This window comes from Atractosteus spatula, chromosome 20 (genome assembly GCF_055471065.1).
Source record: "Atractosteus spatula isolate fAtrSpa1 chromosome 20, fAtrSpa1.hap1, whole genome shotgun sequence".
Classification (NCBI taxonomy): Eukaryota; Metazoa; Chordata; class Actinopteri; order Semionotiformes; family Lepisosteidae; genus Atractosteus; species Atractosteus spatula.
The window spans coordinates 8,230,139-8,245,605 of NC_142725.1; the positions used below are offsets into that span (position 1 = coordinate 8,230,139).

At 43.8% G+C, this 15,467-nt stretch overlaps 1 protein-coding gene across 1 annotated transcript in view; it reads left to right on the plus strand.

The window, feature by feature from the left end:
• fhad1 (forkhead-associated (FHA) phosphopeptide binding domain 1) overlaps window positions 1-8,001 on the plus strand; it is a 50,075-nt gene extending 42,074 nt beyond the window's left edge. The window contains exons 28-29 of the mRNA XM_088938120.1: window positions 3,582-3,662; window positions 7,518-8,001. Coding sequence (XP_088794246.1) covers window positions 3,582-3,662; window positions 7,518-7,679 — 243 coding nt within the window. The 3' untranslated portion in view covers window positions 7,680-8,001. The remainder of the gene's footprint in view (window positions 1-3,581; window positions 3,663-7,517) is intronic.
• Window positions 8,002-15,467: the final 7,466 nt, after the last annotated feature.

The window sequence follows — 15,467 nt, forward strand, 5'->3', positions numbered from 1 at the left end:
GTGGAAAACTCCACCGGGAATGAATTCTTATCTGTTTCCTTATCACATTCCTTTCACCTCTCAGTCTTCAAGCTGGTGCTCGAAAAGTAACTAAGCTGTTGGGTTTCTAGAGGTCACATCCCTGTAGCAGTCCACAAGTCTAGGAGACCTAGTACAGTGAGTTAACGGATGGTAGAGAAACAACACAGTTTTTTGTAATATACAGGATAGGCTGTGAATCGGAAAAGAACCCATTGTACTATGTGTTTTGTCCATTTAAATTTCTAATCGAGAATTATTTTCCATTATGCACCCGCACAATCTGCGATTGTTAGAAGAGGCTGCTATCCAGCACAGACTGTGCAGCTTGGGAGAGAGGGAGATGAGTGGGATAAGGCCTCCTACCTGTTCATCTGTCAGAGCTCGGTGCTGACTGGAGACCCTGCACAGCTCTTGCTGACATCACCACACACCTGCAGCCACCTGGCTCGTCACATGACTGCAGCCATTTAGCTGGCTAATCCCAACCCTGCTTGCCGATGACCAGTCACATGACCAGGTGCGCTGTGGATCATGAGTCTTCTTGGCTGATGTTTCGAGCCAGGCTAAGGGAGTTCTTCAGACGAGAAGTTGTGAGAGGCTGTTCGGTGGTCTTAGAACCCGTATATGGAGAATGTAAAAACTGCCGTACTTGAATAACTGTGAAGCTGTTTTCTCATCAAGTAGTGTGCGTTACTGAACATGTCCGATTTCGTTGTGAGAGCTCTTCTGATGGAGATTGAATGACTGGAACACGATAAATTTGGAGTTTAAATATGTATGTTTGCGTGGATTGGGCCCCGTTTTCTGTTTTGCAGGTCTAAATGTGCACTCCTAGCATAGATGCAACATTCCGGAACCACAGCCTTTATCCAGCTACGCAGTGACTTATATGATTTGTGTCCCTATCATTGCTCTTGCTCTGAGCTATGTCAGTTGTCATAAAGAAATAGGATTTATGTTTTTCTCTAACCATTTACATTCCATTCCAGCTACTATGTTATTACACTTTACATAGCATTTCTATGTTCCTTCCTAACTAGAAGGAAGGTTTAGCTGCGTCTCGGGAAAAGGCTGAAATCTTTTGTGCAAGGCGAAGCTTTCCGGACTCATAGTGGTCTTCATTAATCAAACGCAAACACAGAACAGTCCCACAGTGCCTCAGTGGCAGCGTCAGTCCCAATCAGTATGTAAAATTACATTAGAGGTAGTTTGTGTTTTTGTCTAATTTAAAGAGACAAGCTGCCTGTCTGTGAAGTGGAGGAAAGAGGAACTGTTTATTGAAAGGCTTGGGCTTATCAGTAGTATTTAGGATACTGCATTTATACATCCTCCCTACTGAGTGTCTGTTCCAGTGTACATCTGACTGCCTTGCCAGTGATTGATGGTCTGTTTAATGACTAAATAATCGTGGTATAGAAACCATCAATGCAAGAAGAATGAAATATGCTGTTAACTCTTTGATTTACTCGCCAAGTTGGGGAAAAAAACAGATAAGATGGAACAGCTGGAAGAGCTGCACAGTTCAGATAAGATGTTTTCTAAAAGACATGCAGTCAGCAATCTGGACAACGAAAAAAGGGTCCTTGTCCTCATCATACACACCCTGTCCTCAGTGTTACACCACTGCAGCTGTAGTGCACTCTACTCTACATTATCACCACGCTACAGTGCTGAGTTTGTTTCCTGTCCTAGACAAGATTGCGCCAACAGCAATCCTTCATTTTCTGTTGGCTCACGTGACATCAGATGCATATTCAGTCTTATTCAGTGGCTGAGGTCTTGTCAGACTACTCGAAATGCAGACTTCTTGAATTTTCTTATCATTAGCGTTTGAGCAATCCAATTTAAGCCTTTATTTCCTTTCATTAAGGTCTCTTTTAGATGCAAAAGGAATGCTTTAAATGAAGCCCATTAAACTCCATTCTTCTACTAAGGTAAAGTGCATGCCTATGAAGGAAATTAAAACAGATTGCATGTCATAATTAGCCATTGCTAGGGAATGAAGGGTTTTTTTTGTTTGGCTTGAGTTAGTTAATGATATTTTTAGAGAAGCTTCTTGCACTCAAATAAAGGGTGAAAAGATTGGTCTTGTATCACCACTACTTACTAGTAGATTACTAGCAGTCCACAGGCCTGCCCAGGACAGAACAATCTCTGTCTTTTGGCCAGATCCCACCTTCTTGAGAACATTGTTAGTCCGTCGAATTCATTCATCATTTCAGACTGAGCAACGTTATGCTGCTCACTTTGAGTCTAGTTATTACAAAATTTCACAATATTAGCCAAGGTGCCATTAATTAACCATTGGTGAAGAACATAACTAACATTTAAAAGATTCAGTATTTAACATTTGAACCAGGAATCCAGAACAAATAGGTTTAAACCATCTGAAACTAGCTGAAACTAACTAGTCCATATTGTCTTGGATATGGACCTCGGCTGTCATGTTCAGTCAGCTTCTTGAGCCATGAATGTACTGTCTAGGGTGGAGGACTAAACTATGTAATAGACTGTAAAAAGCTTTTATATTTGCATGTCATAGCTCTCAAAACTAAAGATAATAATGACTGATTACTTATGTCACAAATTTAAGTTATCACCTCGTATAAAAGGATTTCATAACATTGCTCACTCATTATTGTAGGTAGGTAAGGTCCCCTTTTCAGCCATGAAGGCCCATGGGAAATGAGGGACAAGGGCCACAATTTTTTCTTGACCATCCAACACTGGAGGTGATGTGGTCAGCAGCATGCGCCAGCCAGCCTATTACCCCCAGAAGGATTAACCCCTGGTACTCACTTGGAAAGCAGGCTGAGTGGACCTGGGAGCCATCTGGAAGGAATTAGCTACATCAAGCTACATCACCTGCGCCTGCCTGGGATTGAACCCGGGACCTTCCGGTCAGGAGCTAGACACCCCTGCCGTCTGAGCTACCACAGCTCCTCTGTATATACTGTACCTACTTTATTTTACTTTCACATATCATATATTATTTTAGAAAAATTAAACACACCTTCAGCACACAAATCAATTAAAAAAAATAAAACAGGTGTTAATTTTATTGCACAGCTTAATGCGCGTTTAACAGTGCTGCATTGATGAGCAGCACAGGTCTTTGCAGTGTGCACAGATAATACCATACAATATGGTAATAATATAATCTAATAATAGATTAGATCTGCGGAGTGTTCATGCACAGAGACATTCTCTGAGAGCTGCTTTTTGACAGAAAATGTACTTTATCAAGATCTTGTGTGCAACATTTCATGGTACTATGAACATACAGTATAAGAAGATCTAGTGGGTTTCATGTCTGAGATCTGGTGTGATATACACTATTTAACCCCTATACTACCTTTTATACTTTTCAAAAGTAAAATATACAATCAGTGTATGATATAGTGTATCATAAAAAAGTACAGCACATTTTGTTGTATGATCTAAAGCTTTGCTGCCTGGGTTGGGGTCATTATTGACTTTTTCCTTGCTTTTTTTCATCGGTGTGTTCCAGTTCTGGCGCTGATCATGACTAATCATTGACTTTTTAAAACATTTTCCAGCCTCTCCTTAAGGAGCAGCTTGAAAGGAGGAGTGTGAAGACGCCCTCACACAGTTGTGTGCAGGAGGACACTCATGGCACGGTAAGACACAGAGAAAACAGCATGACCTCATCAAGGGACAGACTTCTTCTCCCATGCAATTTTCTATATATGTACAGTATGATTGCTCAAATTGGAGCAGCATGATGGCACAGGGTTAACATTATTGCCTTGCAATGCTGGGGCCCTGGGTTCAATTCCAGACCTGGGGTGCTGTCGGTATGGAGTTTGTTCTCTTCTTCTCGTGTTCATGTTCCTCCAGGTGCTCCTGTTTCCTCCCTCAGTCCACAGACATGCTGGTAGGTTACTTGGCTTCTGGGAAAATAGGACCTGGTATGAGTGTGTGAGACTGTGTCTGTGTGCGTGTGTGTGTGCTCGGCGATGGACTGGTGTCCCATCCGGGGTGTACCCCGCCTTGCGCCCAATGCTTGCTGGGATAGGCTCTGGCTGCCACCTGACCCTCAATTGCTTAGAAAATGGATGGATGTCTCAGACTGTGTGTAGGAAATCCAGTGTGTTTTGTTTAAGACCATGTAACAGAACAGTTCTTTCTGGACCCTATGCTGACGACAATCCGGGGAAGAGTTAGGAAACACTGGGGAAGAAGTCATGCAGGAGACGGGAATGAGGACAGGGAGGCGTGTCCATGGTGCGCTGGTGCACGGGGGAGGTGTGGCCAATCCAAGAAGAAGTCCAATGCGAAATCCAAAAACACTAGCATAAATCCATGGCCAGGAGATTAAAAATGGGAACCGGCGGGGGGAACAGGAACAGGAACTTAAAAACATGACGGAGCCAGACGCATCAGGACCCAGGGCTCGCATGATATGGGAATCAGATGCAGAGCCCAGAACTGAGTGGGGTGTCTGGCTTTTAAGGGGGACGGGAAGGAGGCTGAAACAAGGGGCAGGTGCACAAAATTAGGTCTGAAGTGAAAGAGCCGGAGCGCCCTTAAGGAGGAGGGACTGCAATCGTGACAGACCAGAGTTGTTCCTGCATGGAGAATGTTATTTCACTGCTGGATTGCTTCCAGGTGAATGTGAAGTTGGACCTCTCTATCAGCTCAGTCGCTTGGCAGAGGAGTCAGCAGGTGACCCAGGCTCTCACATCCCTTGGAAAGTCGGGTCTGATGACCTCTGTTGTGGGTCCAGCTGCATTTATGGGAGCTAGTGAGCAGGAAGCTGTGAGGTGGGCGCTAGAACCTGTTAAAAAGTGTGGTTGAAATTAAAAAGCAGAATGACTGCATGAGGATGTGGTGGTGGTCAGGTCAGGAGGTCAATAAGTTGCAAACCAACTCCTCTACCAAAACCCCCACTGGGGCAGGTCTGCTGTGCTGTAGCATGCTCTGATCCACCTGAGGTCTGTACGTTTCCTCCAGCACGGGAGAACGTATTCTGAGCTTCCCATTCTTATCTGTCCTTTAATCAGCAGGGCTGTGCAGGGCTGATACCACATTCATTTTCTCTCTAACCAATAATCATCAGTGTTTCTCCAGAAAAGCCAATTCTATTTCCTTCCTCCCGGAGGGTTTCTTGTACAGTGCTGGAAATAAACCGAGAGGAGGCTCGTGGAGACCTAGTTTCTGCGCTGCTTGCCCAAGGCCTGCTGATCCCTCCCCTGGGAGGACGGTTGCCATTCTGGGTGATTGTTGCTTCAGCCGCCTGAAGCCCCCATAGCTGACCTCCCCGTGTTGTTGGATGTTTGTATTAATTTCTGTCTTTATGCCAAGAGCAATCAGATTGCCCCCACACTCTCAGACTCCCTGACTCCCTGTTGGGAGCTCTTCGATGAATCTGATGATTAATCAGGGTGTATGCATTTTAGGCCAGAGTCCAGAAGAAAATGGCAGATTTTTACAGCATATTAAAATAGCAGCCTTCTCCCTGGCCATCTGTTTGACAAGCTGCATGAGGCACAAAGACAAGTTTATAGATGGGTGTGTTTAAGTCTGGTCCTTTTGCTGATAGGTGTTGCAAGTAATTATGTCCATGTACAGGTAACTCGTGTTAATATGGTGGGATTCTGTGACATGTGGTGACTTCACTACATGGAGCACATTGAGAGCAGGTTATACTTAATTTTTTTTTCCATATTTCATCAATATCCAGCTCATCTAAATCGTCCTTACCCAAACGTTATCCCAGCTATATTAGAGCATTGTAGCAGAGGTGTTTGAGACAGGCTAATCAAGAAGCATGTTTAGTGAAAGGGCAGTTTAGCTCAGCCAGTGAGACTACCAGCAAGTCTTTGGATGATGGGAGACCAGAGCACACAGAGAAATTCCACCAAAAAATGAGGGGGAGAACATGCAAACTCCACACAGAAGGCAGCTTTCTTCAGAATCAAACCCAGGACTTTAAGGCTGTGAGGTAACCGTGCTAATCAGCACAAGATTATTATTATTTTTCTTACTTCTCACGTACAGGTCATGTCCTTACGTTTTAGAAGAGATCCTATTCCAAAATGACATGAAAAATGCAGAGAATATCAACGATTTCTGCAGATACTCCAAATACTCCATTAATGAGTGCATAATGCATAAGATGTGAGCAATGTAGTGCATAACCATTCCAGAGTGCCACATCAAAAAGCTTGCATTCTCTGAAGGGTGTCTGTTAATTTTCAGCTCCAATCAGTCCATCTGGTTATTCACAAAGCACAGTAATTGTAGAATCTCTGAGCATTTGTAAGGACAAAAAAAATGATATAGCTAAATACTTACAATGACTCTAATTGCTTAATTAAGCCGGTTGCAGAAAAATACTTCTGTATTTTTCTTTTTCCACCTTTAACAAGAGGTGCTTGCTCCGGGAATGTACAGTACAGTGCTCGCAAAGCTGAGTGCAGGGAAACTATGTGCAATTCAGTCATTCCTCCTGTTTACTTTCTCCCAATGGGCTTTTTGCAAGTTTGTGTTTTTTGGAGTAGCTGCCAAGAATGTTTATTTATAATCTAAGTAATTAAACTGCTGCAGGAACAGAACACATTAATAATGAGAAAAAGAATAACACAATTGTATTTATAAATGATTTTCAAAACAATCAAAGTGCTATACTAAAGCATACCTGCCATTCATATCAGAGAAGCAGAAAGAGAAAGACCACAGTAAACTGACCCCATAAAAACCAGTTCAAAACTAAAAAATATATTACAAGGCCCAATGAAATGATAGCTTTGTGAGTTTTAAACATGATGACAGTTCAAGAGTTTTAATACAGCTCAGGGGCCCAGCTCCCTACTGTGTGGAGCCTGGTCTTCAGCAGAGTGAGAAGACACTGTCCCCACTGTGTGGAGCCTGGTCTTCAGCAGAGTGAGAAGACACTGTCCCCACTGTGTGGAGCCTGGTCTTCAGCAGAGTGAGAAGACACTGTACCCACTGTGTGGAGCCTGGTCTTCAACTGATCTCTGATTAAAAGCTGGAATATATTCATATCTCAAGTTCAGAAAATAAGATCATGATGACAGAGATTGTGGAACAAGCTTCCCAGCAATGTGGCTGATGTCAATACACTGTCTTCCTTCACAAAGCAGCTGGATGAGATCCTTGAATAAATTAACTACTAAACAGTCTAGATGGTCCAAATGGCCTATCATTTGGAAACAATCTTTTATTCTTATGCTCGTAAAACCGATTTCGGCTTGCAATGAAAGCAGGCAGGTTGAAGTGGCTCCCTATGCGGAGTCCAGGAGGGGAATTGGTAGATGAACAGCATTTTGTAGCCTGTCTACATGCCCAACTCACGTTGCTTTGCTAATATGGGCTAGAAACCTAACAATGAAAGCTGAATACTTGGATGATTGGTTTTGTTCGGAAGAGTGCTGTCTGAACTCCAGGTTCTAAGGGTAGCTCCTCTCTCAGCTCCTTACTGTCTCTCGGTGTCTCGTTGTGTTGCGCAGGCTGCAGCCAGGAAGGCCAGCCTCCAGGGAAGACTGAAGAAGAAGGAGTATGAGATCGAGACGCTGAAGAAGCAGCTGAGAAAGCAGGGCCAGGAGATGTGCACCACCAGCAGCCAGCTGGCCAATCTGCAGAACGCGCTGGCTTCCTCAGAGACTCGCTGACACCCAGGACTGCATGGGCTTCCGAACACAAGGGCAGAGGGGCCGCTGGCCGCAGGCTCTGTCACTGACAGCGCAGACAGAGACTGATAGCCTGCCACTTGAACACAGTGCCCTCAGTCTGCAGAACGCTCAGGCTCACATACTCTATCTGTGCCCCAGATCAAGGCATGATGTAGATTCCAGGTATGCTGTAAATGGAGTAGTGTGCAGGTGTTTGCATTATGATAAAAACAACCTAGAGATCTGTTTCAAAGTGACAATTTAAATAACGAATATAGCAAGTCATGTCGGAAGTAATAAAATGATTTGGTTGTCAAATAGCAATATGATAGATATTATGCACCTTCAAAAAAGAAACTTTCTTGATAGAAAGAAACTGCATACTATGTGTATAGCGTTATGTCTTTTATTAATCACTTTATAGTTCTTCTTATTATAAGCTGTTACCTGCCCCATAAACCATAGTAAGACTACTTAATACCCTTGAAATAGACGCTTTTTAGACAAAGTAAAAACAGGTAATTGGAAATACAACCGAGTTGCACTAAATAGGAGCTTCCTCCACCCTGCTTAGAAACAGCAGTTTCTGTGTGACCTCACCAGGAAACGTGCAGACACATGAGACAGCAAGTGCCACTGGGCCACATGACAGTGTCATCCCAACGTGATGAGAACGTTCTCGAGACGTCTAGAAGATTCTGCTAGATTAAACAAGTATGCATCCTGTACAGTAGTTGGACATGCAAAGCAGGTTCATATCTGCAGTTTAAACAAAGCTCTGTGCCTTCCTTTTAATATCCTTTACTGACGGTGATTCTTTTTGTCAGCCCCATGAGCAGGCTCGTGTGTTACGACCAGCAATCAGAAACCTGTTACCAGTCCCCAGCGCTGGCTAATTCCACAAAGCACCGCCGCACATGTTAATCAGTCAGTCTCAGCTGTCCTTCACTAATCCCAGTCTCCACTCCTTATAAACCCTCATTCGGGATCGGTCAGCGCTCGGTATTGGTTTCCCCCTTGGAGCTCCTACCTCGCCTGTAGTTCTCTTTGACTTCCTGTTCTTAACCCTTGGCCTTTTGGATATTTGTCTGCTTCACGACTACGTCTTTGCCTGGCGTTTTGGATTGCTCGCCTGATATACCTTTTGGCAGCTCGCCGTAACATCGTGTTAGAGGGAACGGCGCAAGAAGAGGTCTCCCAGTGTCACACTCCCCTTCATGTGTGTTATAGAATGGAGTTTATTTAATGAAAGTTCGGGAGGGCTGACAACAACCACGCTCAATCATCCCCAGCCGTCAGGGATTAGCAATCACTCCCTTCGTCCTTCCTCCACCGAACGCTATAAATACCAAACGCGATATCCCTCTTCCTCGCATCCGGCTTTTGCATCCCAGCTCCACCCCAACTCCACCTCTGCAGCTGCCCCTCGGTTACCTGGCTGGGGGGTCCTGGTCTTCTCGCCCTGTGGCCAGGAGGTCGGCCCTCAGCCAAGCGGGTTAAGCCAAACATTCGCTCCACAATAGTTCGTTACGCTTCGATTTTGGGCGTTGTCATTCCTCGTGAATTCAAAAGGATAGCTTTAGGTGTCTGATGAGGTTGTGCGCGTGGGATTCAAAATCCCGATTTTTTGAATCTTCCGGAGTTGCAGATGCAGTACAAATGAGCAGTCTAAAGTGCAGAATGAGAACAGGGATTCGTTTTGCGGAGATGACAAAGATGGCATGCGTTCTAAGAATAAAGTTTCATCACAGCATTTGATTGGTGGTGCCAGCTTTTATCAAGCTTCCTTTTCAGCAGGTTTTGGGATTATCTGTTCAATATTTTAAGCAAAAACCATCAAGCCAGGTTATACATACTGTGTATAAATATACTTTGGTCTGAGTACTACAGGCTTTGACAGAGTGGTAGTTTGTGTTCTTATCGTGGATTGTGGTAGAAATTGCCCCTTAATCCAAGCCTCATGCATTTTATAGCGTATTACAAGCCCTCTGTATACACTACACTCCTCTGACAGCACTAGACCTGGGCCATCACAGTGAGCTATCAGAGGGAACATACTGCAGGGCCGATCCATGCATCAGAGCGTGTCTGTATCACACACGGCTGTGATCAGAAAAGCAGCGGGAGTCCTTCTGAGGAACTGGAGGATGTGTACGTGCAGTGCTGGAGCCACACAGCCAGTCAGGTGGGTGCTGACATCAAGGATAACTGCAGGATAGGTAACCCTTTCTATACAGCCGGGTCAGTTCCAGGCGTGAGGTGTGATTAATCTGTAGGAATGGAAACAAAACCCATAAGATTTCCTTGAAGAGAGCTCGTAGATATATCCTTGAATATATTTTACACCTGTTGGACACAAATTAAAGGCTTACAAATATTATTTTGCTCACAGCTGCAAAAATAATAAATGTCCTTGGTGAAGTCTCCCTTCTCCAGAAGCTAAATCCCAGATGCTATGGAGCTCTGCAAGACACGTCTTATTCTAATCCAATCACAATAATCACTCCGCACATTTTAATGTTTGGCCAAATGAGCTACTTATACAGTTAATAAATTAGCTGTTTGCTGTTTTTTTCAGTGACCCAAATCTGTCTGTCGATGCGAAGAAACAGATGCTGATGACATTAAACCTCTGGCTGTTCCTCTTGAAGGGGTGAGGCAGTCGTCAAGCCAATTCTAACATTTCTCTGCAGTCTGGTAGATCCTTATTAAATGCTCAGATTGACACAGGTATAGATATTCAGGCTTAAATCCTGTGTTTTTTATTATATGTTTTTACTCATTGACGTGATCTAAACAAAGAACATTCACTTTGAAAAACGCATTGTGAGAAATTACTGGGCTGTTGAAGATGAAATGTCACGAGTGTGTAGCTGTCAGTCGCAAAAAGGTTTCCTGCAAGAATGGTCTTTTTTTTTTCTGATAAGCGCTGTGCATTTTTCCTGATTCAAGGTACAATGGGTCTGTCCACGGAGCGCTAGTGATCATGGCTGCAATCCGGCGGAGATGAATCATGCTTTTCAGAGTGGAGGAACAAATCACGTTTATGTTCTTCCAGTTTGTCAGACTCCAGCACACACAGTGTAATGATGCAAACACAGGAATGCTGATAGGGAGTTTTATAGCATTAGGCACAAGGGCCTATGAGCCCATTCAGCTGAGGAAAGAGTTCTGGTTTTCATAATGGGAGCAGAAGCATGCATTGCATTAATAACACTGTAGTTCCTTTTTTTTAACATATGTGTGGATATAGGGGTGTCATGATGGTGCAGTGATTAGCATTGCTCCCTCACAGCGCCGGGGCCCTGGGTTCATTTTCCTGGGGTGCTGTCTGTGAGGAGTTTGCATGTTCTCCCCGAGTCCGTGTGGGTTTCCTCTGGGGGCTCCGGCTTCCTTGCGCAGTTAAAAGATACTGGTAGGCTGATTGGCTTCTGGGTAAACTGGCCCTGGTGTGAGTGTGTGCGTGTCTGTGTCTGTCTGCCCTGTGATGGACTGGTGTCCAGTCCAGGGTGTGTCCTGCCTTGTGCCCTTTGCTTGCTGGGATAGGCCCCGGCTACCCACAACCCTTTATTGGATAAAGTGGTTAGATATGCATGGATGTGTTCATATATATTCAGTATACAGTATGGTAACAGTGCATGTGAAAATGGTAACATAATATATCCTTCAAAGCTCCTCTCATCCTTTCTTTTGTGTTCTGTAATGTCCTTCTCTCAGTAAATCTGAATTCTGTGAGCTCTGACCCTACACATTGCTCCAACTCTCCCCTCTTAGGTGGAATTATGTTTTTACAGAGGGGAAACAAAGGGTGGTCAACTGATTTTCTTTCTAAAAACAGAATATTTAATGGAATCTGACTGTATTCCTATTCAAGGTAGTATGAAATAATTTCACTCACTCACACATTTGCTCATACTTGATTGTGAGTACGGGAATGTTGGGTTTTCTATTCTATTAGATAGATCTAGATAATATAATAGAGTTTTTAATTAATAAATCAAAGCTCTGAGCTTACAAGGCAGCCCAGCTCTTTCATTCACATTGTTTTGTTCAATCAACACACTACCTGGAATGTGTTGACTAAACTTTCCAAGCAGTGTGAAGGGCTTTCTTTAAATTCCAACTCATCTGCAACGCCTTCACAGTATCTTAGATCACAATATTAGTTTTCAGATTGTATCAGCTATTCATTGCTACTAATAAAAAATCACATCCCCCAGATTAGGTACCTCTACAAGCTCATAAAAAAGAAAAGATCTTTTCTACTGCCTCTGCCCTAAGCATCCCCCATATACTGAAATAGGAGGACAGGTGTCTCTAAGAGCTCTTGAACATTACCCCTGTGATCCGTGCATTCATGTTATAGCCACCCCTGTAATGATTTTTTGTGTTCTGCTCCTTATTGACTCCTTTTAAAAATCAGAAAACCTAAAAAAGTTCCCCTCTCAGGTATCCTGTATTGAGATTGTCAAGGTGAAATTCTTTCATTGTGGCCTCACAAGTTCTTGATCCCTTTTACATGACTTAGGAGTTGATCATGTCATGATCACTTGATCCCAGTTGCTCTTGCGCCTCAGTACTGAGGATTCTGTTCTGAATTTATAAATATGTTAAGATGTGCCCTTCCCTCTGTTGTTGTTGCAGCTATATCACCCTGCAACTCACAGCTGGCAACCCACTGAAGCACTGAAGCTGGGAAAAACTAAGGTTGCTGCTGGAAGAGGTGTTAGTGGGGCCAGTAGGGGGCGCTCACCCTGTGGTCTGCATGGGTCCTAATGCCTCAGTATAGTGACGGGGACACTATACTGTAAACAGGCGCTGTCCTTCAGATGAGACATAAAAATGATGTCCTGAATCTCTGTGGTCATTAAAAATCCCAGGGTGTTTCTTGAAAAGAGTAGGGTTGTTACACCAGTGTCCTGTCCAGATTTCCCCCTGGCCCTTACCAATCATGGCCTCCTAATAATCCCCATCTCTGAACTGGCTTCATCACTCTGTTCTCCTCCTCACTGAGAGCTGGTGTGTGGGGAGCGTTCTGATGCACTATGGCTGCCGTCGCATCATCCAGGTGAGGCTGCACACTGGTGGTGGTGGAGGGGATCCCTATTACCTATAAAGCGCTTTGAGTGAAGTGTCTAGAAAAACACGACATAAAATGACTATATTTCACTTTATGAAATTCAGTTTACAAAGTTTTCCCAAAGAAATCAAGAAATGCTCAGCAATCAGTATGCTTACTATATACTGTAACTCCCTTGTACGTACTGTATAGAGTTGTGGTGTATTTTTGAAAAGAAGGTGGTTATCTTGTTAGGGTGACTAAGTTCGTACTAAAGCACAGATTACAATAGTATAGTCCTCTGTAGCCCTCCTACACACCAGCCCTGTGAATGGGGGAGGTGGCAGTGGGACCTGTCACATATATTGTAATGGGAGGTTGAAACTAGAAGGCTGGTACTGATGCCCTATTCATTTGGCGGTTTTGTGTTGCACTCTGCTTTCAAAGCAATACGATTTTAATAAGGAATTTTTGAACATGCACCCGACATGCATTATATAGTTTGGCATTCAGTAGAGAGGATTTATCTCCATACATCTGTTCTTCATTACTGCAGGTGATGTGCTGATGCTGTTTCTTTCATTTGACCAGATTGGTAAGGCGCCTCAGGGAATTGCCTTAAGGTACATTTTAATCACTTTCAAACACAGCTCCAGACTTACAGTGCTGCCCGTCAGGAACTGGGCTGTGGACAGTGACGGCTTTTGAAGTCTTTGCTAAACACGCAGTAAAGCATGACAGTAAAAACAGTGGGTTCACTCTTTCATTTTCCCCGACTTAAGGTTTCGCATCTCCCAGCTGGCATGAAACGTCTTCCTCTTTGTCACTTAATAACACTTCCTAACCGAATGTTTAATTCATGTTTTGAACTGGCACTTCATCTGCCAGAGTGATTTTTTTTTTGCTTGTTGTGCATGATTAACTATCTTTCAGATATGCGCACCTCACTTTTACACATTGAGCTAAGGATTAGTAAGTAAAGAAATTAGTCTGTTGGATGACGGGGGAAGATGTTTTTAGATTCCTGTACAAAGAAATTCAATTAATTAATAGAAACTACTAAACACAACGGCAATGGGAAGGTGATAGATACTCTTTGAAAATAATTGGTGTTTGGAGTTTTTAAAGTTTTTCAGGGATCATTCTGTACGAAGTGCAAATACCCTTTTTGATTATGTTCTCTGAGCAAAAAGTAAAAAAAAAAAACATTAACCCTAGCACTCCTCCTCTGGCAATTTTTGATCTGAGGGCTGTGAACATCACAAATTCCTTCATGTAAAGAGACAACAGTCCTGGCCCCTCAAGTTCCTTCTCAGAAGTATTGATGTTTCCTATTGAGGTTCGATAGCAAAGTAAAGCTTACACACAAGAAGATGAGGTAACCGAAAAACACACATTTTCATCATCGGTGGTGATCCAGCCTTGTGTTCACCAGGATTTTCTCATTTAAAGGAATAGAGAGGCTAAAGAAAAATGTGCAGTTCAGCTTCTTTGGCTTCGAGGAGCTTCTGGATGAGGTGGGTCAGTGCTCGCTCCTATTCTGCTGCAGGACGTGATATCATCGCAGCTGTCTTTGTCTCCCCCCTGAGAGCGAGGAATTCCAGAGGCTCCTCATTCCCTTATATGGCTAACAGAGAGGAGTGTGGCAGGTAGTGCCGACTGCACTTACTGATACTGCAGGGCTCTGAGGACGCGTGGGGAAGCAGTGAGTGTGCAGTGTGTGGACAGGGACGCCATGACAAAGCATGTCCCCTGGACTGCTGATGAGTCACTTTGCACCCAGGGCAGCTCCCCATCACTCACACACTCGCTGACAAGGCCTGTTGACTGGGGAGCAGGCTCAAAATAGCCCCTGAGGTGCTTCCCCGAGACAGTCACTACACAGAGTTCGCCTGTATGCACCGTGCAAGAGCCGGTTCCCTGTCCACGACCCACGCTCCGGCACCGAGCAGAACTGATGCGTCCTGAAGGGAAGGCAGTTTCCCGGGCGCTCTTCCAAAGCTTTGTGATCGGCTTGGCCAAAGGAGTCAACAAACGATTAGGGCAGTTTGGCCCTGCAGATGCCCTGTTGTGTGTAACTAAATAAAAATCACATGATAAATCAATATAATTCAGTTAACAAAATAAAAACTGCATATTTTTAATCACAGAGTAAAACCATTCCATCGTTCTCTTTTCTCACATTTTAAGTCACGGCGATTTGTTTTTAATCCCACAATCAGATTATTCTGGGCTCACTACTTTGTGATTTCCTGTAGTGACCAGAAATGCTGGTGTCTAGTGCTGTCACTTTTTCCTTCTGTGAATTAATATTTTACAGACCTCATTTCTACCTTGACTTTGACTTTTTTCTTACAGTACTGGGAAGAAACAGCTCTTCGTCTGCACTTTTCCTTGTGATTCCTCTGTTATCTTGGCCAATATCTTTGAATACCTGAAGCTTGGTGTACCACTGGATTCTTGTGCCCTGTTTCAGGCCTTATGAAGTGTGTTCATTCTCCTCATATTTTTCTTCATTGATCTATTAAGCAATTAGGGGGACTTTAAGGTAGCAGTGCATTTTTTTCTCTCACAGAACCCTTTTGAATCCATCTCTTTGTGTGGATTCATTACAAACAGAGCATGACTGAGCTGCAGAAGGAATAGAGAGGCCAGCTGTGAGTTTATGAGAGACAGTATGAGAGGCCTGTGACCAGCACAGTCCCTACAGGCTGGCCGTTCTGTTCTGG